The sequence below is a fragment of the Dermacentor albipictus genome, chromosome 1 (genome assembly GCF_038994185.2).
Source record: "Dermacentor albipictus isolate Rhodes 1998 colony chromosome 1, USDA_Dalb.pri_finalv2, whole genome shotgun sequence".
NCBI classification, from domain to species: domain Eukaryota; kingdom Metazoa; phylum Arthropoda; class Arachnida; order Ixodida; family Ixodidae; genus Dermacentor; species Dermacentor albipictus.
Window position 1 is genome coordinate 120,916,602 of NC_091821.1, and position 27,799 is coordinate 120,944,400.

Below are 27,799 nucleotides of genomic sequence, written 5' to 3' on the forward strand. Positions count from 1 at the left end.
CTCCTGCAGACGCTCCGCCACCGTGCCGGTCATTTTCTGGTGATGTTGAGCAGCACCCGTTCGATTGCTGTGGCCTCTCTAATAAATTTCTCCACTGTTGTTGGTGAGTTGCGTACAAGGCCAGCAAAGAGCTTTTCCTTGACGCCACGCATGAGATAACTCAGCTTCTTTGGCTTGGTCATGTTGGGATCTGCGCGGCGAAACAAACGTGTCATGTCTTCGGCAAACATTGATGACACCCTCATTTGGCATTTGGATACACAAGTCAAGAAGGCATTGAGCGTTTTCCTATCTATTCGTGTTTATGAAGGTCTCAAGTAACCACTGGCAAAACTCGTCCCAGTATGGCAAGTTTCCCTCGTGGTTCATGAACCATGTTCTTGTGCTCCCTTCAAGGGCGAAGTACACGTTCGAGAGCTTCTGGTCAGAACACCAGTGATTGGAGTTGGCCACGCATTCATACTGGTCCAGCCAGTCTTCAGCATCTTCATGCGTGCCGTCATAAAAACCTGTGTAGGGCTTGCTAATGCCGTTCCTTGAGCAAAGGTGGTCGTTGACAGGACTGGTCGTTGCAGGATACCGAATTCTGGGCTCATACCTTGCAGGCGGTGACTTACCCGGTGTACAGGCGTCTTAATGCGGGGACTTCTCACTGGGCTTGATGTAGGGCTGCTGAAAGGAGTCCTGATCATCGGGTGATGAGTGCAGTACCCATCACCTTCACCAGTGTCGCAGTACACTGAGAATGGGAAGAAAGGTCGTCCTGTCGCACTCTATCGGCAAACCTGAGAATAGGGAGTGCAGTCTTCTTCTTTTGAGCCTGCACGCCCCCTCGAGCAGATCGTCTTTGCTATCACTATCGGGCTCAATGCAGACAGGGGTGCTTGTGCGGCAATAGATAAGAAGCTCGAGATCTGGATGCTGTCTTGGCCATTCCATTGTCATCATTACAGTTTCTTCATATTACTCTCGTGAGACCGCCATTATCACGCCATCGTCGTCATACAGTCGTTATCTCATTGTCACGCCGTCGTCATCACGCTGTCATCATACCATTGTCATTTCAGAAACGTCATCCCATTGTCGCCATGTCTTCGTTCCAATGACATCATTCCTTCTTCGTCATTTCATTGTAATTATGCTGTTGTCATTTAATATGGATTATGCAGCAGTTCTCATGCTATCATCATCATTTCACTACGAATTCGTTTTCATATTGTCGTCGTGATGCCATCGTGGTCGTTCCATCATTGTCACACTAGCTTCGTCATCCAATTCGTGTCATTCCATCATTGTCAAGGCATCGTCGTCGCACACTCGTCGTCATCCCATTGTTCTCATGCTGTCATGGTTGCAAGGTCATCATGCTGTCAATGTCATTCTATTGTCACTATGTCATCGACACTGCATCATTGACATACAGTCGTCGAGACGTCATGGTTATGGCTGATGCTGGCGAGTGAATGTCATAGCAAAGTGGGCGAATCCTGGAGGCAATGTGTGCCACATATATAGCTGAAGCAGTGGAAATCTGAGAATGACCACTAAATTCTAAGCAAAGGTGTCTTCAGCAATACAGTATGTTGCTACATTGCTTGAATGCTAATTGCATGAATGCTGACAGTCATTGTGAGATGGGTTCTACCGGAATTTCATTTAAGAAGCTGGATCATTCTACGTGAATAAGACCAACTGCATGTGGTTAGCAGTCCAGTTGAGAAAACTACAGTAATTTTTAGTTGCTGACATTCCATTAATTCTTAGGCATTACTGTATCTGTGGCCTAATGGTTAGAGAATTAGGCTTGTGTACTTGGGAAACTGGGTCTGAAACCAACCATCGGAAATTTATCTCCTTTATATATACCTCACACACCTATGTCACATATGCAATGTTGTCTTTTAAGGCACATACCCAGTAACCCAAGTTGTCTACTAGTCCATACAGCAGCCAGTGGCAAGTTGTTTATTTGGGTAAATACAGAGTGACCAATGTTGTCTGCTCGGCAAGACAGCAGCCAGCACATACCCAGTGGCCCTAGTTGACTCTCCTCCCATGAACAGCCAGAAACTTGCAAACCGCAAAATGGGGGCAAGAGCCTAAAAAAGCTATTGCTTCAAAAAAAAAAGAGTTGATTTAAGAAATGGTATTGGCATCAAAGCAGAAGGGGCTACATGGTTCATTTCTTTAAACTGCTGTACTTTGCATGTTTAATTGCAAAGGTGTTGCATGGAAAATTTCATTTATTTATCTTTTAAACTTATATCTGGTGTATTTGACAGTCTACAGCATGATGTCTGTCATAAGGTATACATTCTTGTACTTTCGTACATACTCTTTTGATGCATTTAGGTCACTTTCTGGGAACTCGGTATCAAGTGATTCAGCCATTGGTCATGGAGACTCTGCCCTCTCACTGCGCCTGCATGAGCTGGAAGCTGAGCTTATGTGAGAAATTATGATTTTTTTTCATTTTGACAGCAAAAAAAAAGCTGACCGCTTCTTATATCTCAGACTTATTGACATTGTTGATAATGGGATAATAAAGTAAAAACCTCCTGCTCAAAACCACTGCAAGTTCATTTTTTCATGTGACATCTTACATCTTGCATCTTTTTCATTTTTCCTTTTTGTGTTCTGCATACTGTCAGATGAATTAGCCTGTCAAGAATTTCATAATATTTTTCTGAAGATTTCATTCGGTGTTGGATTTACTGCTGCAAAGGCTTACTATTGTGAAAGCTTACATGACATCAGGGTATCTATGGACTAACGGGATACAGAGCAGCAACTTCTCGTCATAACATAGTGACCTTAGCTGGTTGTATTTCTTGGGTTTGTTTGTTTGTCTTGTGTTTCATCTAACTGTGTTTCATCTAACTATATAGGGAATATTTGCTAGGTAGTAATAAAAATTGCAGCATTGTTAGATGCTATACCAGGATAAGAAAAGAGCTAACAGTGTGGCATTGTATGAAGTGATGTGTAGTATGTGAAATGCTTGAAAGCATAGGCGGAAAGTTTTCATTTTTCCGGTGGGGGAGGCTCGACCATCTTTCCGAATCCCATATATATATATATATATATATATATATATATATATATATATATATATATATATATATATATATATATATATATATATATATATATATATATCTTACACTTTCGAGAAACTTCGTATGACCTCCAAGAGTTGTTCAGGGAAGTGACGGCCCTATATGATAATTTACAAGACCTCATACTAGGAGACAGCCCAGTTTCACAGCCTGAGTCCTCTCCCACCACCAAGAATCTGGCGCTTCTCGGTGGTGTAATCTTCCTTTGTGTAATTGTCTTCTTCACTATCACAATACCGCTTAACCTTCTGGTGAAACTGCAGTCTCTCTCCGTCTTTTTTTTTCTTTTTCTGTGAGTCCAAGTATAAGCGCTCCTGTGCATGACTGCTGTTGATACTGATTTTGAGTGAATCCAACTTGGCCTCATTTAGCTTACTGAGTGAATTTACAGGGTACCCCAACTATCATGGTACCTCAACTATCAAGAGCAGTTGTGTTACTTGAAGAAAGCCTAGTGCATAATGTTTTGAGTACAGTGGAGTAGCTGCCAGTAATTCTTTTGTTCCTGAAATTTAATTCAACAATTGCAATTATCTAATTGAAGAAGTACTGTCCTAATTATCAAAGTGTCAATAGGGCATTTGTAGTCACTCCCAGGTACCCCCAAATGACATCTAACTGCTGTGTTTTCAGCAATGTACTAATTGCATGCAATTTTTTCCGACTGGCAAACAAACCTCACGAAATATAAAAAATACCGCGTGACTGCGCCCCCACCTGCATCATAAAGCAGCGCCCTCAAATAAGCTGATTGAAAGCAACTGCATTGCCTGTCGCAAACCCGAAGAGACAGCGCATCACCTTGATAATGGTATGGAGGAAGCACCAACTGCAGGTTTCGCGGCTTTGCAGCTATTCCTTCCTCTCTACATCACACTTATTATCTGTCTCTCGAAGTCAACTGATCGCATTGATAACAAAAGCCCTTGATAACGCTGCCAAAGCACCACTCTTACCATGCACAAAATGCGAAAAGCAATGTAATAGTCATAGCATGTTTCAAAATCCCAGCTTTGCTCGCACTGCATCGACAGAGTACACGCGCACTATACGCGTAGTGCGCGCCGTTGGACGTGCCACTGGTGGCGGCCGTGCGCATAGCACACGGGGGAGGGGCCAGGTGCGCACCGTAGTTTGTTGTGTCATTGATAGTGCCTCTTTGTCTTATTCACGTTTTCGGAGCAAGATAGGCAACACCCTTCGCATGTGTGGGATGGCCAAAGCTTCAAGCAATGTCGAAGAAGAATATTTGCAGGGAGGGGGGGCTCAAATACTGGCGAAAACTTGCCGGCAATATGGTTCTAATTATTCCCCGCAAAGCCTCATCAGCGGGAGCAACGGTAGCAAAAATGGATCGTCACTTCGGTGGGAAATTTCTTGTTCTCATCCTTTCCTTTGTCGCGCTGGTGATTTTTTCCACTCAATCATAATTAGACGCGTAAGCGGTAAAGTAAGTTTGTCTTCAGTGCAGCATGTGGTTTAAAGGCATTTCGCTAAAGTTTGGAATGCCGTTTGCCGCTTATATTGTTTTCTGCTTCTTTACCGCGTTGCACTAGCTAGGCAGCATGACTGCACGAGCGCATTGTGTTGTATGTTAAAGCTACTGAAGTTTGCAAGAACTGAAATTGTTGGTTTTATGTGGCCCGGTAAATCCTCGCACCAGCTGTCGCGCACTTCATGTTTTTACATCTATTTTATGCATGGCTTCGCACATGTTTAACTGTTGCTAGTTGCTCCATGAGAACATTTCTTGATTCTTTTGAGCTGCGAAGTTTTCACCCTGTCTTGTTTGTAAAGGGTATAAATCACGCTGTGTCTTATCGGAATGATACCAAGGAAGTACTTCTTTAACAGCTTTATTCTTTTCGCCCAAGGGCATCTTAGATATTGTTTTTTTGGGAAATGTGTTTAGAAAATAGGTATTGCAGGGCGAGAATTGGTAATAGTTGCTGCATACGGTATTTTTGTTCCATTTTTCACTGAAAAGTTTTCATCACGTTTGGGAAGTCATCACACTTCAATGCTGCCTGAGCAGACTTAATACACCGAGTGATTTGTTTGTTTCACAACGTAGTCCCTTCTTGCATGTGAATTTTGTACTCAACTGAATTCTTTCTTATTATACTGACGCTGCCGAGGACTAAACCTGGCCTTGCCGCCAGCGCTCATCTACTTTGACTGGCGCTGCTCTGCCTTTAAATATATCATGTGGCACCTCTCTTTAGTAATATAAAAAAAAGTACTAAAAAGTTAGTCAGACTTTAGCTTTGTACGTTTCCAAGCAGCTCCCTTGGGGAATGTAAAATTGCAAGAACTGCAGGGGGAACAGCAGTTCATCGGCAGTACAGCACTAACACGCGCTTTTATTAACCCGTGTGTTTGGTGACTTTGTTGGCTAGTGTACGCGTTTTAGTGATCTATTTAGATCAATTTTACCTTCTGTTCATTAGAGAAAGACATCGCGGCTGGGACAAGAACTGCAGGGGGAACAGCAGTTCATCGGCAGTACAGCACTAACACGCGCTTTTATTAACCCGTGTGTTTGGTGACTTTGTTGGCTAGTGTACGCGTTTCCACCAATAAATTCGCAATTACTCTTCTATAGGCGACTTCGACTGCACTTTTTCGGCGATGTCGCATGTACTCATCGGCAGAAATATCACAACGGCATATGCAGATATCGCACTATGCGGATTTGTTTGATATAAGTCTGCAGTAACGACGGCTGCTTGTTATTGAGGTACAGAAGCAGCATTATGGCAAGGGTAGAATTAAAAATAACGATCGAGATATCGCATCACTCAACAAAATTTATCGGCTAGTTAACATGAGCTCCACTTCATGTAAATGGGGTTCATGGCGTTTGTCTGCGGGACAAACCTGGCACGTATGTGGACCATGTTGTCCCAAACACCGGTAACATCGTGTTCATACCTGCTCCCACAGAGGTCAGCGTCTTCCCTACAGCTGTCACTGCAGAAGAAGCAGCCTGGCACCCGAACAAAGGAGAAATCGCAGCCGCGAACTTTAGCCATCCGTGCTGTAAAGGGTTGTCGTCTGCTGCTGCTCCTGCGTGTACTGTTGCAAGTGCCCACTAGGTGGCTATCAGTGGCGCCTCTATAGGCGGTGCACGAGGCATATATCTCGTGCCAGAAACTTGCTTCGGACCAAAGCCAAATTAAAGTGACGGTTTTAGTTTTTATGAGAGTGTATACGTGCTGCAAAAACAGGTTCATGCCATAAAATAAAAGCGAAATAAACAGACAGGGAAGTGACCCACATGTTGAGAAAACGCAAAACCGATGTGTTCAAGAAAGTAAATAACCACTTCTAAATGAGCCGAATTGGCAATCGGGATGCCTGCACAAAAAACAAACAAAACAGTACATGAGGTTTCAGTGTGTCCTTATTATCTATGAATTCGTAGGCGCTGTTGAGCACCAGCTGCTGCCTAGAGGACGTGTTCGAATAGGTCTCCTTTTGCAGCTACACAGTACTGTGTCCGTTTTATCACATCTTCAGTGGCTTTCTTGATGACCGATGCTAGAATTCTATGGCAGAAATCCGTTATCCTTGTCTTGAGCTAATCTGACGTCCGTCTCGATCATGTAGGTACAATCTTTCACGTAAACCCAAAGAAAGAAATCGAGTGGAGAGAGGTCAGGTGGCCTAGCCGGCCAATATACAGGCCCATGCCTTCCAATCCATTGCGCATGAAAAATCGCATCCAACCAGTTTCGTGCTCGGCTGCTACTGTGTGCTGGCGCCCCATGTTGCTGATACCACATGAGTAGAAGACGTGACAGCGGGACTTCTCTGTGAAACTCATCCACCGCTCCTTCAAGGATTTCGTCCACATGATGCTCTTCAGTCAGCGTGTGATCGAAGAAGATGGGTCTGATTATAGCACCCGCGTAAATTCCGCACTCCACATTGAACGACCACTTGTACTGGTGTCGATTGCGCTTTACCCAGTCTGCATTGTAGTCACTCCAGTAGTGTACATTATGCAAATTTACCTGGGCATTTCTGTGAAAATTGGTTTCATCTATGCACATGATGTTGCTCAAAAAGTCTGGTGGCACATCGGCATTTGTGAGGACCCAGTATGAGAAATCTAGACAGTTCTACAAGTCCCTATCTTCTAAGCGTTGGTGCTGGTTAAGGTGGCACGGGTGAAAGGCCGTTGTTTAGAATCCTCCGAACTGATGACTTGGAAATTGGTACCTGGGCGTCCACGTCTCGCACGCTAGCATGAAGGTTTGCGGCCATAAATGCTAGAGCATCCGTGCATAGGCTATGACTCAAAGATGGAGTCCTACATTGCTGTTTCTTGAAGCTGCCGGTTTCTCTCAGGTCTTCATCATTTCTGATTATAGTCGACATGTTTGGTCTTCCACCACACTTCTATGACTGAGATATATTTGTGGCTTGTCATTTGCAGCTCCCAAGGCAAGATCAATTTTACCTTCTGTTCATTAGAGAAAGACATCGCGGCTGGGACAGAACAAACCACACCTTTAAACATTTGCATGGATGTTGTTAATTTGCTTTTGTGGTGATAGGTTTTGTGGTAAAAAAAACGACAGAACAGAAACAACCATCCGTGCACTTTCTCTACGCTAAGACAACAGCTATCATAGCTTGTTTCCAACTAACACCAAACGATGTGTTACATCGGCTGAAGCATGGCAGATAAGGCACTAGCTCAATCGCAGTGTTTTACAGCGAAGCTGTATATGGCTAGCCAATTCGTCCGTCCGTCTGTCTGTCGCCTGTACGCCGAAAACTCCACTGGCACAACCCCGTGCAAATGCACAAAAAAAAAATGCGAAAGAGAGGTGCCCGATTGGCTTCGCCAGTAGAGATGTCGTTGCTCTCTGTCGCAGCTGAGTGGGCGCGCAGCAGTTTCTCTCCAGCTCCTACATGGGTAGGCGATGAGTCATATGTATTCCTGAGGAGCAGGCAGCTTTCGATCAACAATGCCACAAGCAGAACTGGAAATGAGCTTGTCTACGCCATCTTGATGCTGCAGCCCGATCACAAGAACAGGCTCTTGGAGGCGAGCGCAAGCAGGAACTGCATACCAAGGATCCAGCAGCCTACCAAGCCGTTGTTTAATGAACCATTGGGATTAACCCAGTGATAAACACCGAGGCGGCAAGTTTCAGCTTCGCTGGTTAACCATCTGTACGGAGTGCTTAGGCGGTGATTTTTTAATTTTTTTCCTTCATTTTATTCTGGCTAATTCAGAAGGAGCCTGTTCAAGGGCACTGCTTTACGATGTGGGTGAGAGTGCAGTCATGTGGTATTTGCCATATTTCGCTAGGTTTATTTATCAGTCGGAAAAAATTTAGGTGCAATTACTATGTTGCTGAATATACCGCAGTTAGATGTCCCTTGTCTTTGCCTACAAATGCCTCACTGACATATTGATAATTATGATAGTACGTCTAAAGTTTGATAATTACAATTACCTAATTAATCTAATGAAGAAGTTACTGGCAGCTACTGCACTGTACTGGAAACAATGTGCGCTAGGTTTTCTTCAAGTAACGCATTGCTTTTTTTTAAATCTTGGTGCATGATAGTCAATTGGGACACCCTGTATATATTTATGACCTCTACATACAATTGACGATGTTTCCATTCCTACTAGATGTTGTAAATTATTAGAAATGTTTTTTTTTATTGAGTCATTAGCTTTACTTACTGGAAAAAGAAGCGATACTGAGACACATATCATATCTCACATGCCGTTGATAAAAGATTGCCGAAGGAGTCACAGAGGTCTACAGGTTTTTTTTTTTTTTTCAGGCTCAAAAAAGCACACAAAGCATTTTGAAGTGAGCTGAACATACAGCAACATATTCATTCTCTAGGCATAAGCTATCCATACCTCTAGAAATAATTGTTAATTGGCTATATCCTTCTCTTTAAAATATAACAAACTTTCTCCTGTGCATTTTTGTGACTTCGGGGTGGAGGATGAAAGACGGTTTCTTCCCACAGACGAAGAAGAAATGAAAAAACTTTATACAATATTTACAGATAGTGGATGATAGCGCATCAGACCGGCTTGGCGGCTGCAAGCAACTCTCTGTCTTCACAATGGGCCGGTTCTCCCTTAAATCTCTTAGGCGACCCCACGTCAGCAGGAACCAGTTTGAGCAAGTTCTTGTCGGCAGGAACTAGGCGGGGCAGGTTGATGACCTCGCCCGCGTCGAATTCTTGATTCGTTGCGGAGATGGCTGGGCACTCCTTGACGTCGCCTCCCTTGTCGAATTTTTGATTTGTCGCGGAGAAATGGGAGCTCTCGTCCCCTCGTGGTAGCCACGTGGTGCATGTAGTATGGCAGCTCCCGTCGCCTCATGGTCACCTCGTGGTTGCCACGTGGTGCTCGTAGTATGGCACAACAGTATATAGTTAAATATATTGTGTATGTGCATGGTGTTTATAGTGGAAATTTAAAGCAATGTTGAAGTGAGCAAATGCAGATGAGGCAGCCACCACTGGTACTTCTAATGCGCTTGTTCTCCTATTGTCAGGATTTTCAGAACTAAAGTATGAATTAAAATCTGTGCACGTCCATGCCAACAATGATGCAGTAAGCTATTAACCACAATAAAATATTAAGTGGAAACATTGAGGCAAGTCAAAAGAGACCTCAAATGATGTGCGTGACAAAACTCTGGAAACGACACGTTGGGGGGGGCAGGCTTCGGCATCGCCGGGGGGGGGGGGGGAGGGAGCTGAGCCCACTCCCAGAAAACTCCAGAGGGGGCACGGGCCCCGGAGCCCCCATCTTAGTCGGCGCCTATGCTTGAAAGGGCAGAGATTTTGCTGCTTGATAGTATCCAGAAAGCAATTTAAACTTATGTAGTTAAGAAATTGGGCTCGAACAAATTACTGCAGTTTAAAATATTACAATAGCTTTGTTTCAAGCAAAGCATCCAACTCTTTCCTTACTATGTCATAGGGAATTGATCAGTTTAAATGATATACTGCCAGGCATTGATTTTGGCACTACCTCCACTACGTGGCTTGAAGACTACTCTTGCAATCATGGCCACATTTGTTGTATTCCAGGACATTTAGAAGTGAATATGAAAGTTCAATCAGAGGTATTGTCAAATATGGCCTCTACAACACATGGGCTCTGCTAAAATGTAGTGTAAATTATGTTGTTGAACCACCCTAGCAGCAGGATTGTATGACTGTGGCAACATGCAATCAGTTGGTCAAATTAGGTTGCCTGGTCTTCAGAACTGATTGTTTGTCATGTATTATTTCTGAAGACATTGAACTTCAATGCGTGCTGAAGTTGTGCTCTTATTTGCATTTACTGTTGCCCTGATCTTGGACATATATTATTTTTATTCCCAGCCACACATTTCACAGTTCTCACCTTGGGGACTCGGTGACATACAAGATATACTGTGTTCCCATGTGTATCACTTTCTGTTATTGTTTATTACATAATGAAGGTCGTCTCGAATCCGCAACATTGATGCCTTCAGGTAGCATATGTGGGTTTATTGACCAGTTGCCTTCACCCAAAAAGATCATGCACTCGTGACACCTGCGGCAGAAAGGATGTGCCACATCCACTGCCAAGGTTTGTGAGTGATGGCGCTGGCTAACACTCCCAGGTTTACTTCTAGTAGCAAAACATAAATACCCAAGAAAGTGGATAGGGAAACGGCGCCGCGGTAGCTCAACTGGTAGAGCATGGCACGCGTAATGCGAAGACGTGGGATCGTTCCCCACCTGCAGCAAGCTGTTTTTCATGACGTGCGCAGAAGCGGGTGGGGGCAAGTGTACATGAGAAAAGGGGGTCGCACAGTTGATATAAACGTAAAAACATGAAAGAGTATATTAAATTGAGTAGTAGGCAGGAAAAAAAAAATTTTGAACTGGAGGAATAGGTGAGGTTAAGAATTAAGGTTAGCTGGTGGCATAATGTGTTTTGTGTCTTGGTTGATGATATTTTGATGATATTGATGACAATTCTTCAGAAATCTGTTGGGAAAAGATAAAGTAAAGAAAGTGGACTGTATATATATAGTATTTTGCTGTCTTATTGAATTACGTATATTAAATATCTTCACATGAACGTGGCATTGACATATTCTTCTGAAACGACTTTTACTTGGAATGGGTATAGTTCTGAATTTATCTGAGTATTTGGATATATATCTTAGTATATTTACGTGTTCCTATTGTTGCAGCATGTTCCTGTTGTTTAGTTTATCCTGCAACCAAGAATTTTAAAACCAGATTTTTTGTCTTTCTCGGGTGCATTTCATTAGGGCCACAAAATGTGAGCTGGCAAAAGCTTTGAACCGAGAGACATCTCAAAAGAATACCCTTATTGAACAAGATAGCCTCATTGCTGAGCTACAACATCAAGTCCATTGCCTTGAAGCCGGCGGGGATGATTCCAGGTCAGTAATAATATTCAAGGCTAGTCAAGCCTTGCTAGTTTTTGAACAGCATGACTGTATATTCAAAGGCACCTTTAAATAGCTTCTTGCATCCGATCGAGAGAAAAAGAATCCTATAATAGGCTTGTGGTTGATGGTACACTGTGATAGTATCAACATGAGAAACATTATCCTAATATAGCTGCAATGTGAAAGCTTGTGGAAGTTAGTCCAGAAATGATGACCTGGACGACAATGGTTCAACAATGAAAGTTACACTGTTGAACCAAGTGGTAGGACGTAAAGCTAAAATTCTGCAGTATTACTTCAAAAGTAGCAGTTCTGCAAGTTTTGGCTAGCTTTTCATGAAAGCGTTCATATATTTGTGCAAAAGAAGCTGCAGGAATTCTATCAAAGTACAGTTATATTTTATTTTTTTACACTTTGGGCATATTAATAAATCCCTCTATACATTAGAAATAAGTACTAATTTTTGAGATTTTTGTGCACATTGCTTAAACAACACTTTAGGTAAGTGGACTGTCGTATTCTCTCCCAATAAGCTTAGCCTAAGCAGAGTCAGTTCTTTAAACATATAAGTATGAAGACACTTTCTTCAACTAGCACAGATACCCTCTTTATTTTTTTAAAGGGGAAGTTCTTATCTGGTGTTGGTACCATGTAGAATGCAACAGGCAGTGTCTTCTGTGTAAAGGACTGCTGTCATTACACCTTGTATGTACTACAGGGGATTCAGGTGGTTTCACTGGAATATCTTGGCCACTCCCTTGGCTTTCCTGTGAAGCCAGAAGAATGAGATGTTTCACTTCAACATACTGCCCTGCTGTCGGTCTATAGCTCTGCAGAAATAAAGCTCTGCAGCTTGGCTGTGGATAGTACCTGCTCAATTCATGTCCTTAATTTACACAAATGTTCTACCTATGAGTATATGGTGGTCAAATATTGTGCCCTGTGGTGCCGCATCTTCAATTTTTTTTTGCTTCGTTTGTACAAACTTTTTGTATTATCGCAAGGAGCTCTCATCAGACAAATGCATGACCAGGTTCTCTGATGCTACAGGTAGCATTTTTCACAGCTTTCTTTTCGTTAGGAGCTCATGCAGAACTTAACCATTCCTCATGGGACTTGTCCTGTATGCCAGCAAAGTCTTATGTAGGTTGGCAGTTTTTGCAATTGAAACCTTGATTATCTTAACATCTGCTTACTTTGTGGGTAGTGAGAGCTGGAAATGACATGCTTGAAGTTGTAGTCATCTACAATTTCAAGCATGTCATGTCAAGCATGTCTACACCTGTCATCGCAAAGACTGAAAGAGGAGTTGACCTTTTGAAAATAGGGGACCAGTGTATGTCAGAACAACTTACAGTACGCTGGGTCATGGAAAATGGGTCATTGATCACAGCAGAAGCACTCAGGCTGTTCAACCTTACTAGTTCTAAATACTGAGTAACTCTCAGTGACTATTATTCAGCACCCTTTTGCAAGTAAACCAGATCCATGCCTTCCCTTTGCCATGGTTGGCTCACAAATTCTGTTGCAATGAGCAGCATTTTTCCCGGTTGCTTCAGCCTCAAACAGGTCTGTCATTTTGTCATTTGCTCAACTCTAAGATCAATTTTTGCCATGAGACTCTCTTTAGCTCTAGCATAGCACTTGGTTATACCAAATTGTTCCTTGTGTAAGAGTGGCAGAATTTTCTCCTGTACACTGTCACGGTATGGTGATCCTTGTTTTTGACATGAGTAGGTCACCTGTATCCACACTAGAGGTTTTGTGAGGTAATTATTGTGTTAGCTCGGGCAGCAGATCTCTCTAACTGACAAGCCTTTGTCTTAAAACAGCCATATAGTCTGACATCTCTGGAAATTTTTTAGTTGACTTTTGATCTCATCAGGAATTAGTGGAGATGTTTGCATTGTCTGGTTAACTTGTTACCAAAATTTTCCTGTAGTTCCTGGTACTGAAGTAAAACTTTTAGAAAGCTTTCGATGGTTAATTTCTGGAACAGGAACATTGTAATGTACGTCTCTTTGAGACTCCTCTGATCCTGAAACACTATGTTGAGACCTACCATTCCAGGCAATTAACAAAGACTGATGTCCATTCAAGCAATGCCTGGGAGTTTCCAAGGTTAAGCTAGTTAAGTCTTTCTTTAACAAGTTCTGCAGTATAACAACTCTGTTCTGTACCTGTGTTGATCTTGAATACAATGTTCTTGACTCCACAGCAGCTGGAAGCTCTCGTACCTTTCACTAATTTCCCATGTGAGGCTAGGCCAAGAAATCCTGGCTCCAGTCCTTGAGTGTTCTGTATGATTGGGCCTGATAAAGAGATGGTGACGAAGTGACCTCTTACTTTTTTATACTTTTGACTCATTGAGTCTGTCTTGACAGTGAGTTTTTGCGTGTCTTCCTCATCAATCAACTGCACAAACAGCCTTGCTTTTAGTACTTATTTGTCTTCCCTTTATTGCTGCAGGCATGTGGCAGAGTTGCTGAGACTACTTTCATTGGGGATGTGTGGGTTTTTCATTGGTGGCCGGGCTGCCACTGAGGGATCATGTAAGGCCACAACTGTGCGATTCCGGTTGAAAACGTTTTGCTTTACTGTCAGCAAACTTTGTGCTACCGAGGGAAATTCAACGATTTCTAGAGAGCATGGATTGCCTCATGCTGTGGTGCTTCAAAGATGATGTGGTCCCTCGTGCCAGTGACGAGTCGGATGGATCCAACTTATTTGTGAGGAGTGCCATAGGTGAAATTCTTCTAAGGCATGATGTGCTGTGAAAAATTCTTCTACAGTTTGTTTATCTTGTTGCACACAGATATGAGCCCTATTCACTTGAAGGTGATGCTCTCTGTGAGGCATGAAGCAGTTGTAATTTTTGAGGAAAGTATCAAAATCCATTTTCACAGAGCGTGAAGGTGTTGAAGACTTGTTCCCTTTACGAACGCATCAAGTGAATTAGCTCAACTTCCTAGCTCTTAGTAGTAGCATGCTAAGTATAATGGTGGCACAATAGTGAAAAGCTGCTTCCTCCAGGAAGACCATTCTGAGCTAGCTGTCGAGACAAGGGCTCCAGGGGCTGTATTTTGTAGCAATCCATCTAACTTTTTATTCTCTCTATCATCTAACATGCCAAGCAGTTGATGCCAGTGATATTGGTGGCCTGATGGAGTCTGAGTCTACGATGAAGGGTGGAAAGAACACACATATTAAATTTTCACAAATTATAGATAGTGAAAAAAAAATATCTGAATTGTCACGAGTGTACCACATAGTGCTCGTACTGATCGCCTCTTTGAGAAGTATGGCAAACCTAAAGTTAAAAATTTATACAAATGAATTCTATTGCACAGCCAATAGTATCTCGAATCAAGTGCATATCGGCCAACTTCTATGATTTTATTGTTAAATACCTAATTTTTAGAGGTTGTTTACATTTGTCGTATTGGTACCAATAACGTTATGATTTTTAATTTGCTTCTTAATTTAAGGCACAATTTATTTCAAAAGAATATATATGCAATCACTGACAGATTTTCTAGATCAGAGATCTTGATCTTCCAAACCTGACGATTTTTCAGATGTGCTGAAAGCTGCAGGGGCAACCAAAATTTCGGCCATCGTTACATAAATATTTTATGAATAAATTTCATAAGCATATCAGTTTGTGGTACAGATCTCTCTTGGTGAGACTATATGGAGCAAAGTGCCTGTTCACAGTGTCCCTATTGAACAGTGTTGGCAAAATCTTTAATAAACACCAACATGGCAAGCAATAATATAGTTTTTAGCATATTTAATCGAAGTTTTGTCGTTTTTAGCTTTGACAGAAGTATTCTTCATATTCTAAGGTTGGCAGTTCTGCAAGTGATAAAGTTCTGGTTGAAAGTGTGATTTACAACAAAACATATCTATATATGACACATGCTCTTGAGAAATGGCACTTACCTTATTCCAGAATTTGTTATGGCCACCAAATGAACCAGAAAGACATTGCTCCGATTGCTGAAACTGTACCTTGCATGTGGTATTGGCATACAGACCACGACACCATCAGCAGTCCGTTTCACTTGTTGGATCCCTCATTTCAATATTATACCAGGTGTATTTCATCCTTTGGTTGGGCACCGAATGTCTTTGGAAAGGTTTTTACATGTTTCTTCATTTTGACAGCTCATCATCAGTGTTAGGCTATCAGTGCATGCTCTGATAGCCTAACATTTCATTACGCAATGCTGTCATTGTAGAAGGTGGTCAGAAGTCTCGCAAGCTATGTCACAGGAACATTTATACACTTGGCCATTTCAATTTGGTGTATATAGATTGAAATCAAAAAGAAGGAAGAAAAAGAAAAGAAAACAACATGGTTGATTAAAAAATGTGGCCCCAAGGCTCCAGTCTGCAAAGCAGTCATCATGTCTCAGCTGACCTGTCGCCTCCTACGGCCATCTAAGTGGTCAAGGATCATAGCAACAAAGCACATAGGCTCACTTGTCACACTACATTGCAAAAAGTGCAGACCCCATACCCTGTGAGTGGGAACGCAAGCTATATTTTTATGGTAGTGATTAATATATGCAGATATGCTTTAGTAACAATTATATCTTTATTTTAAACATAGATATGGGAAGGTAAGCGTAACGAAGTCATGGTATACACATTTTAGTCTGCCACTTATGTTTGCCAGTTCTGTCCTGTTGTGGTAAGGAAAAAACCATGGACATCGAGCTGTGGGTAAATTGAAACTTTTGCTTACCCAGTGTGAATCCATTTCATTTCACTGTGCAGATTATTACGTACTACACATGTCCACTCTATGGAAGGGACTAGCATTTGACAGGGTGTTTGATATGCCATGGTTTATAAAAGACTGCGAAAGAATAGTTTTTTCTTTCTCAATACGCATGCAGCAACTATTATCGTGTGCATATTGCTCTGAGCCATAGAGTTTCCTTCTAAAATTACTTGATTAAACTCTGACACTGCAGTCATTCAGCTCACATGGCAATGATTTTAGATGTCATTAAAACAAAGTCAAGGCGGTAGGATGATTCTCTGTAAATTTTCTAATGAATCCTCAGTATTACAGAGTAATTAATTAATTTTGAAGTTAATGTACAATCACTCATGTCACATTTTTTGTCAAGAGAACTGAATCACTGGCTCAAAGCACACAGTTTCCTAAAAAAATTACTAGGGGAAACTCCGGCACTAGTGTCCATGGCATCTGCAAGCATGGTGGTTCAGCTAGCATGGGAATGATGGTTAGTGCATGGATTTGCCTAAACTTCATCCTTCTGACTTCGAACAGCTTTCTGACTTTGTTAACTGATCAATTTTGACAAAATATTACATAAATGCCACAGTTTGTAGTGATTATGCACGTCCACAGATTATTGTTAACATCTGCATTAAGAAAAATTGTATTAGAAATTTTGGCCAATAAGGGCAGATAAAGCATACTAAACAGAGCTACAATAAAGTCTGAAACAACAAGCATGAAGATCGGACAAATACATGTAGCAACATATTTAGTGGAACTATGCATGAAAAGATTAGTAAACTTCAACAAATTTTTTTCATAATCCCATGAAATATAACCTTATACTTTCGCAGCTACTGCCGAGAGATATTGTAATTTCAAGTAGATATCAGCATTCTACATGTCTTGAAAAACATGTATGCCACATTTTGTTAGTATAGGATAAAAACAAGTGCACAAGGTTATTCTCATGGGATTGTAAAAAAAAATTAATTGAAGTTTACTAATCTTTTCTCTCATAGTTCCACGAAGTATACATGCAGTTTGGATAGATATCAGCACTTTGCAGTCTGCAAAGAGCCAAAGAAGCCACACCACAGTGCTTTTCATGAAAATTTAATACAGAAGAAAGTGCCTCCAAAGATCACTATATTTTGCAGTTGTTTAGGACATAACTAAAAAAATATAGCAACTACACAAAAACTAATGACATATTTGAAATTTACATAAAAAACTTTATGATTGGCAGTATTATCAAATCTTTAGTACAAATGATAATAAACAAAAATTTGTGTGGCATCTTCCTTTCAAAGTCCATCATAATCCATGATTGAAGTAGATATGTACAGATGCAGTGGTTTTGGCTGAAGTAGTACATCAAAGGATGAGATCTTTGTTCACTTGCGCTGGCAAAAATAACAGTAGCCTAACAATGGCTAACACGTCTCAGCAAAGTTGACACTTACAGTAAGAATGTTTTTTTTTTTTTATTGGCACTGTGTAGTATATATATTTATTCTGAAGTTACTTTGAAGTGAGGTTGCTAGGCATGGGTGCTGCAAGTATAGCACTTACATAGGGGACATACACTGTACAGCGAAGCTCTACATCCCAGCAATATCAATACAAAAAGTTGCCTCTATATTTGGAGGGCCATAGAAGGTCACCAAATTGCATACAGCCCATGGTTGGCCATTCTGCAGCTTGCGAGCTTCATGTGGCTTTTTGTGCATCCATGTGTGGCTTGGGACTGGTCACTTGGTCTAATAGTAATCTTCCTCCTTTACCATATTATATGAAATATTATGTCACATACTGGTTGGCAAGGACATTTAGGACTTCAGTATTGGCCATTCTCGAAATCTCATTGGCAGTGCTTCACAGAATGGTGGAATTGTTAAAAGACAGGCACTGATGTTAGAACCTTTATTTTTATTAGTATTTGGTGCAGCTCTTTGATAAAATTGTTGTTTTTTATGATTCTTTGGACACATTTTGTCCAGAGTCATAAAGAACCCATTGTATAGCAACTGAAACGTCATATGCTTATCTGGAGATTTCACTGTGCACATAGCAATTACCATATAGGCTTGTGTAACGGCCACCCCCTTTTTTTTTTACAATTTTGACGAGGCTGCAGCCCTTACACGAGCCTATTTTGTAGCTGTAGCTGACTGTTCTCGAAGTTACTGGTTGACATCGGTCCACTGATAGCTTGTGCCTATGTGGCTCAATGTTCTAGTTTTGTGTGTGCTTATAATGGCTTTATGTTTGACCATTGTACTTCTATCTGTAATTTTCAGGCCGAACGCAAGGGGGAACAACTTGAATGTACAACGAATGAATGATAAATGCTGCATGCTGCAGAGTCATAACCGATTTCTGAATGAGGAAGTTCAGAATTTGTCAAGGTTATTACAGCAACAACAGTGCCATGCTATAACTTACCAAAAGTAAGTGCTGCCAACGATCTCTGTGACTTAACAGAACAGGGAAGCCTCAGCATACGTCTCAATAAAAAGGAGAGCATTTCTCTCTGTATCATTTCGCCTCACGGAAAAGCCAAGACACACACTCATTCTTGAACACTGCATTTGCTTGAAGTTGCTTTGTAAAACAACTGTATGAACGTATTCCCTCCTGCCTGGGTCACAAGTTGGCCTGTAGTATTCTGTAAATAAAATAAATAAATAAAAGTAGGAGAAATTGGGGTGGGAAGGAGAAGGGGGGGGGGGGGGGCAGGCACAGTCGGTTTGTTTTACTTTTGACAATCTATATTATATATTATATTCTGAAACTAAGCGTAATTTAAAGTAGGTGTTATATATGCTTATTTAATTTTGTTTCCTTTTATTATCACACATCTCTTTTAATAAATATAAATAAAGCTACGAGACTGCGCTCAGACTTCATTCAACGTGCTTGCCTCTTTACTCAGCTACTAGTACTTAAATGCTAGGCAGCTTACAACAGACATGGTGATTAGGACTGGCTACTGCAGAGCCTCATGCAACAAACCTACCGAAGAACTGTTTGCTAAGAAGGTCTACCACTAAGTATTAAGAGGGCTGCTGTGGCTTTGCCAGCTTTGGAATAAAGGTCAAAGAAAGTGATGCTTTAACCCAATATCATGACAGGAAAATTTGTAAGCAAAGAAAAATGGCTTGGAAGGCATATGGCAGGCACTCCCGAGTTGTGATTGGGAACTTACCGATATCCTTATTATAAAGTTCATTCAACCAGTGATAACCTATGGGGATTTTAAGATAACACTGAAGCTTGAGAAGAAGCTAAGGGCATCGCAGTGAGCAGTGCAACAAAAGATTGTAGGTGCAGCGTTGAGAGACAGTAAGATGGCAGTATGAATTGGAGAGCTAACAAGAGTACCTGATATTCTAATTGAAATTTTATTTATTTATTATGCATCATATAGGAAATTAGGAAACAATAGCAAATGGGCAGGTCATGTAATGCATAGAGCAGATAACCGATGGTCTATTAGAATAAATGGATGGGTGACAACGCAACGGAAATGCAGTTGAGGACAGCAGATAATTACGTAGGTGGTATGGTGAGATTAGGGAATTTTCAGGCATAGGATCGGGTCAGCTGACACATGACAGGGGTGATCCCTGGAAGAGACCTTCATCCTATAGCGGACATAAAATAGGTTGTTGGTGACAATGATGATGATGGTGATGATGATCATGAAAGTTTCACTTGTTTGGGTAAGCAGTGTGTACATAACAGTTCTACCACAGAGATGTTGCTCGCTCTATTTAGCACAGAGAATTTATTAAAATTATGTAACATAGGGGAATCATTGTGCTATGTCTCATAAGGGCTCTCAATCATATTTAGCGAAACCTTCACTAAGGAACCTTAAGGGCCCCTGAAATATTCTCCTGTATGATTTCTTCAAGATGGTGCCATGATGGGCTAGCTACAGGCATTTTAAGGAATAAGGTGAAATGGTCTTCTTACAAAGTTGAACCTTCTTAGTGTTTGTCCTAGCTGCAGTGAACTGCCAGCCTCCACAGATGTTCATGTGTATGCGAGCATACATCACATGCTTCATTTTGTTTGGGATTTTTTTTCCCCCTTCTATTGCGAGTTTACGTGCTTGGTTACAATTATTCCACACACTGTGTCTCTGCTGGCATCACTATCTTTCATGGAATCTTCTGCAGCCAATGACTGAGCATTTACAATGATTCCTCAGTCACAATGCTGCAGGATGGGTTTGGGCTTTTGTTTGAATTTGTTGGCTCTCGGTGATGCATCAAAGCAATAGTGTTTCGCTTATGTCAGAAACCTTATAAGAACAGCCTGCTAACCAGGTCCAGCCCAGTGAGGCTTTGAAAACAGCAAAGAGATCAGATGGCTGCATTGAGTGCAGGGGGTTCTGCTCTGATATGGACAAGTACATAATGACCTTGGTGCCAGAACACATATAAATTCACTCGTCCTCCAGAAAATGCACATATCCTCGCATTTTATTGCATAACAAAAGCTGATAAGTCTCTTAAAGGTGGTTATGTGTTTTAGCTAGAGAGGAGTGGCCACAATTTTCCAGTACTGCTGCAGCCTTCAGAGTTGCCATGTGAACCCATAAGTGCATTGATGGAAAAGTGCATTAGGACAGGAACTGCAAGTGAAAGCCTTGTACACTTTGTAATAGTACAAACCAGCAAAATAGCAGAATGGACACTTCTGCTTTATTTTTGCATTGGCCCTAGTGCGTCTTTCTCTCTAAATTTGTGTAAATTCTCCATGATCAGTACTTTGTGTCATACTGACCATTCCTTTTATCAATCCTGCTTGGGCATAGTAAAATTGGCCTGCAGTGTTTTGAAAATAGTAAGGGATAAAATAGTAAATTGAAAAGTTCAACATGCAGAAAATTCAGACGTTTATCGCCTGCCTGCCTCTTGATTACAGAAATTTCTGTTCATTTACAAAAGTATGATTTTGTCCCTAGAAGCTGCACCTAATGTGACCTTTTGGCCGAAATGTTTGGAGACTGCCAACCTACATATGATCACAAATAAGTGTTTAGCATACTACTGTGGTTTCTATTTAAAAGGTCAAAGCCCTTTTTGATGCCCTTTGTGAGAAAATTAAGAGATCAACATGGAAAGAACAGTAGCTATCCCTAATGTACTCTGAACTCTGTACTTCTTGCTTTCAATTTCAAATTTTTGTAGATCTGTAACTAAAGAGACAGTACAATACCACTTTAATTCATTGCAGGTATTAATGTGTAAATTTGATAGGCTTTATACTCAATTAACAGAAACATGAAAGAAAGTACCAAAGAGATATTTTACAAAATTCTAACTAGTGATCAACAGCGGCCAAACAAGGAAAGGGGACAAGAGAACAAGGGAACATACCTCAGCCTGGAGCCTATGTTTCCTCAAGGAGACTTTTGACAAGGGAACTTGCCTTCATAAATTACCTTCTGAAAACGTTGGCTCCAAGCTGAACTTCCCGTCACCCCTTTGTCTTCGAGGTGTGTGGCCAGCCTAACTTTCACAAGGACGGCAATAAGGAAACAAATATAGACACCACTGTTTGCTTGTACGTATTGCTTCCTCAATATACAGTGGACTCTCTTTAAGTGGAACCTCAAGGAACCAGGGAAATTGGCTCTGTTTATCAGGAGTTCCATTTACTGAGAGTCAAAGCTGAATACAATTGCATGAATAGAAAACCAACCAACCATGAGGATGGTGTTTCATTTAATAGGCTGTTCTGTTTAAGCAATCTCCATTTATCAATATTCCACTGTAGTGTTGATGTCCCTTTGTCTTGTTTGAAAAGTCTGACTAGTGTTTCCTAGTCTCCCACCCTTTCTTTCCTCTGGAAACTCATTTTTGTTGGTTAGGTTGGAAAGGATGGGCTGGCACAACTGATACATTCTTTTTTCAGAAAGTGTGAGTCTCAAGAGATTGTCATGTTCCAATAATTATTGTGCCTAGCTGCTGTATATTTGTTGTTCAAAGGCAGTGGCCAGTGGTGTAACCATTTTCCATTGCTTTCAACATTCTGTATTTGGCAGGTAAAAGCAGTGAACTTGTAAAAGAGTGAGGGAAATGATGATTGAGGGAACTAATTATGTTAGCAGGCAGACCAGTTACTTAAATTATCACTTTAGTGAAATTTTCTGCAGTTCTTGCAGCAGGCCAGCAGGAAAACAAAGAAAATGCCTGACTCCATTTCAACAAGAGAACTTGCGTTCATAAAGTTCCAAAGTTTAAACAGGCTGACTCGTCTCTGTCTTTATGGAAACACATCCTTTTGTGGCGATCATGCTGGATTGAGACATTGCTTTTACCTCTTATACAATCGAATCTCATTAAATGGAACCTCAAGGGACCAGAGAAATATGATCCAATTACCGAGGGTTCTGTTTACTTAGAGAAGTGTGCAGAGGTGTAGCACTGTATGTCATACACTCATTTAACCCTCTTAGACATGTGAAGAATAAAGAAGTGAATGTAACTATTAGTTTGTCCCGTGGTTTGAGTGTGATGTGTAATTTATGCATTGACTAGAGTTTGCTAATTTCGATAAAGAGGAGGTACGCGGGACATATCAAAGCAAAAACATTGCTCTTTCTGCTCAGCTCGGTGGCAGAATTAACACGAGGTCGTGCTTGTAGAATCGAAACTGCCAAATGGCGTTTGTGTAAGGCGTCTGAAATTTCAGTTGTGCTTATTTTGACCATCTATGGGGCGAGTGGCAGTGCCACCGAGCTGTCTGGACTGCACATGCTATGCATTGAATATCTATAAAAATATTTGCTTGCTTGAGTGTTTGCCACTGATGTTTAAGGATGGATTTCTGCACAGAAGACAGGGGTCACAAAATAAAAGTCACATTTTGGCTGAACAAGAAAATGCTTTAGCTCTTGCTCTGTTTACTGAAAGTTGCGAAAATTTTGGTTTCGATTAATGTATTTTTTGCATTATCTATATACGAAACCAATCAATGTAGAGGCTGTTCTATTCAACCGGTAATTCCATTTAAAAGGACCCTGAACCACCTTTTTATCGAAGTCAAGAAATGCATATAAAGTTAAATTAGACTATTTTAGAAATACTTAGCCGCAAAAAGTACTTCAATCCGTTCAGCAGAACAGGAGGTATTGGCAATCAAGCATACCATTCACGGTGCTTCCGCTCCTTCTTCAATGACTTGCACTGCGAAAGCTATGGTGTAGTGGGGTGTGCCCACAATGCCTGCTGAACGTCCTGTTTGCAGTTCAAATTTGATTGTGGTTGTTCATGTAGATGCTGCTATTTCCGATTGTGATGCCTGCAAAATTTGGCTGAGATTTTTCACAGTAGCATATGCTATCCGTGGACTGTTCTTTTTTTTTTTTACCAAGCCCAAGGGGTGGTTCAGGGCCCCTTTCAGTGATTTCTGTTTACTGAGGTTCTACTGTAGTTCCTTACATGTCTCCATCATTCTAGTATGTTCAAGCTATCTTGAAACGGGTCATGTTTGCACAGAGCAAGCTTTTTAAATATTACCTTCTGCTCTTTTGTAAAATTGTGTTATTTTGAATCACTGATAAAATCTTGAGGCAAAGTGCAAAATAGCACGTAGGACAACAGAAGGGAACGAAGACACAGTACTACTAACAACTAAATTTTTGTTACACATGGTTACCCCATACATGCCATAGTATGACAGGAAGAAAGAATGGCTACTGTCGCAACATAGTCTTTTTCGGCAAAATCATCCACCATAGGCTGCTATTATGATGGAAAGATTTCTTTTGTGACAGTGGCCTTTCTTTCTTCCTGTTGTACTATGGTATATATGGGGTAACCATGTGCAATGAAAATTCAGTTGTTAGTAGCACTGTGTCTTCATTCTATTCTGTTGTCCTACGTGCTGTTTTGCACTTTGCCTCAAGTTATGCAGTACCAACTAGCCCACCAGTCTGTTCTCTTGATAAAATTTATATTGTAAACTGATTATGCATGAAACATTCATCTTATTTGTGCTTTTTTAATTGTTGTAGCTTAGCTTGCCTCTTAGTTATAAAGCTCAGGAACTGTTGTTACTTATTGAAAGAGTTTCTTTTTGTCATGCCTTGCAGCTGCCTCCAAGACCAAGAAAAAGAGATTGACCAATTGAAGAGAGACTACGTCTTCCTTATGCAGTCAGCCATTAGGATGCGTTCCATGGAAGGACCTGAAGTTATGGAAGTATACTTTTATGGTGGACAAAGGGTGAGCGACAAACCACTTGCCCTTTTGCTTAGATGAAAATAACCATCCATACTTGTCATAACTAACATAGAAGTAATCATTCTCCAGTTGAAAAAAAATTTGTGAGAAAAAACAGATCAGTGTGTCGCAAGTATGGTTAAAGTACTCGCGAGCCTAAAGAAATGACCAGCACTAAAGAGTAAGGTTATAGGAGCAGAGCATGATTACTTAGTGCTGGGGGTCACCTCAAAAGCTCCAAATCTACGACGGCAACAGGCAACTGTCACAGACATCAGCTATGGTGGCACAAGCGGACATAAGTGAGAACAATCAGGGCCATACCAAGACGCAGTTCTCATCCCTGCACGAGAGTGAACAGTCAGGGATTCGCCAAAATACAGTTCAGGTCATGACCAGTGGGCTCCACTACCAGTGCCTGGTCCTTTGCTCCTTTTATACCCTTTTTCACGGGGGCCTAGGGAGGAAGAGGACAATCGCCTTCTGAAGAGGCGAGGCTCCCACTGGTTCCCTCTATTGTGTAGCCGTGCAACCGCTTGTATTTTCTCTTTTCAAACATAGGTGGCATATGCTGTGTTACAGGTGCGTGGGAACTGTATACTTATAAACCCATTGATAGAAGACTTGGCTGGGAATTATGTCCCACACCAGATAACAAACCTGTGAACTATATGAATGTGAAATGTATCGCTACCATCAATCAAGCTGGACACTGAGATATCATGCAGTAACTCTATGTACTGACACCAGCACGACATGCCTGCTTGCATTCCTCATCATTCCTGTTTAACTCCCAACTTGCACTGAGTGACAGTAAGCAGAACTGACCAGGTCTGTGACTGTGAGCAAAGGAAAAATGACTTTCTGCACACAATGAACTGAACATGGAACAAAGCTATACAACACCCTGTATAGCTGCATTGCATGAACTCTTTTGCTCCTTATTCAGGTGGCACATTGAACAAAACACGATGACCTGCTGCACAATGAGGCTGCAGATTCAATAAAATGTAAAACATGGAACACATCTTTAACACCCTGTATATCTGCACTGCATGTACTCCTTAGCTCTCTACTCAAATGGCACATTAAACAGAACACAATGACCTGCTGCACAATGAGGCTATAGTGTCAATAAATAGTAAACATAGAACACAGCTGTAACACCTTGTATATTGGTACGTTGTTGTGGCAGTGAAGAACTGCAGGGGCACAATTCAAGTCACAAAACTAACTGTTTATTGAGCAAACCTGCGCCCAGCAAAAGCAAATAACACTCAGCACAATGATAGCGGCGAGCGCCCTCGTCGATTGTAGGAAATCTGAAGCGGGGCAGACGTATCAGCTATTTATACATGACTCATTGAACCTTTTAGCCTAATTGTTGGTGCTCGTGTAAGTTCTAAAATGTACACTACCATTCTCGTCATGCACAAAATTTTATTACACAACGCTTGACGACAACAGATAGAACCAGTGATAACAATTCGAGAAACCTCCAATACAGAAAGGTGCGTCTTGCGCTGGGTGATAACTTTTAACATTTGTTGGCATTAGAAAGATGGTCACCAGGAAAGATAAATAAGTATGTATGTCAATACCTGTATTGCATGAACTGTTTTGGGCTGAATTCTATTTTAATTAGATATGCACCAATTAGACCAGCCGTATGCTCTTGTTGCTCTGTTCTAGCATGCAGAATTATTTTGCACCAACATGGTGGTTTGAACAAACCAAGCTAGCCAGGAAGTCTATAGACCTTTTGCATAATGCCAGTAATCCTGTGGGCACACAAGGTAACCTTGGGTTTGCAACACCATAGTAAAGGATAGATGTGCATGTGAGCACAGGATGTGCATAGAAACGGTTTGTGTGCCACGCATGTTCTACTACTGGTCTCATTGAGTTTGCTGGGGTGTTCTAGCATACACCTAGTATACTGTGTTTGCTGCATAACATGGCTCTGCGAATTCAAGGTTGGTTCCACGCAATGGGATGGGTGAAATATTTTGGCATGTTCCCATGCCTGCACCACAAATGCAATGTTGACTACTGGAAAGCAATAGCAGCGATGGGGAGAAGCTTTGACAGCAGGAGCTGCAACTTTTTGTTGAGTCTTATGTCACTGCAGATTCCATCAGAGCAAACAACATGAAAAAGAGGGAAGCAAACCAAGCACTGCAACGTGCCGATATCTTATGCACTGATGTAGCATTTCTATGCAGTCATCTAGCACTGCTATAGTATGGGCTCGCAGACACTATGAGTATTCGGCCATACGATCAGGTCAGCTTGTCACAGCCACCATTGCCCAGTTGCTTTTTCTTGGCTCAATAAATGTGACTGAACTCTTACAACAGTGTTGTCACTCATGAGTGAAAAACAGATAACGAGCTATGTGTGGGCTATACACATTCCTTTAAATGTACTGAGTGACAGGGGAATCAAAGCTTCTGATACAATAAATGTGGAATAAGGGTGAGTGGTTGGCATGGCCACGCAGCAGCCGAGTTTAAAGGTGAAGTCAGTGCATTGAATGCTGTGTTGAATGTAGATCACTTATCATCATGTACCTTACGGCCGGAACTGTCCACGTGCACCCGGCTTGCACACGGCAGTATAGGTCAGTATGTCAAATTTTATTGAAGGAAAGCTGAGAAATGGTATAAAGCCTTTTAAGTGCATTGTAGAGCAGCTGACCGGCTTGCTGAGCCTGCCCGTGTCTATCCCTAACAATGGTGGCTGGGAAGCAGTGTCACCTGACTGGAAAACAGGACTGTCGCCTTTATGCAAGTCCCATTCAAAAATCTTTGACCTTCACCAGTACCATGCTTGGCCTAATCAACTTTTCATGCCACTGTGACAGCACTGAATTTGACCTGTAAATTAGCAAACAGGCACACCTTTATCAGTGGATGCTGAACAAAGCAATCTGCACTTTAGTGTAGTTTGTAAAAAGTTTGCCCATGAAAGGATTTTTTCTGTTGTTACAATAGCAGTTACTTTCATGAACAACTTCACCCTGAATCATTTGAAATTGCATGCACATTTAACCTAATACCTATTGAACCTAATAGCCTTTTGAGCTTATAAGCGTGCAACCTGTGTGCAGATGCAGGAGTTTATGTGCTTCATTTATCGTTCCTACATATTTGTGAGATTTAAAGTTTGCAGGAAGCATCCTTCGTTTTGTTTTGCTTTTGTGCTAAGATGAACTCA

At 41.3% G+C, this 27,799-nt stretch overlaps 1 protein-coding gene across 8 annotated transcripts in view; it reads left to right on the forward strand.

Moving 5' to 3' along the window:
- The window catches only part of LOC135904829 (uncharacterized), an 809,532-nt gene that overhangs the window by 151,388 nt on the left and 630,345 nt on the right, over nucleotides 1–27,799 (forward strand). For 6 of the 8 annotated variants that reach the window (XM_065435817.2, XM_065435818.2, XM_070525263.1 and 3 more), the window contains 4 exons: nucleotides 2,353–2,448; nucleotides 11,432–11,566; nucleotides 18,638–18,787; nucleotides 24,451–24,583. In XM_065435817.2, coding sequence (XP_065291889.1) covers nucleotides 2,353–2,448; nucleotides 11,432–11,566; nucleotides 18,638–18,787; nucleotides 24,451–24,583 — 514 coding nt within the window. The remainder of the gene's footprint in view (nucleotides 1–2,352; nucleotides 2,449–11,431; nucleotides 11,567–18,637; nucleotides 18,788–24,450; nucleotides 24,584–27,799) is intronic. The other 2 variants (XM_065435820.2, XM_065435819.2) reach the window with 2 other exon arrangements.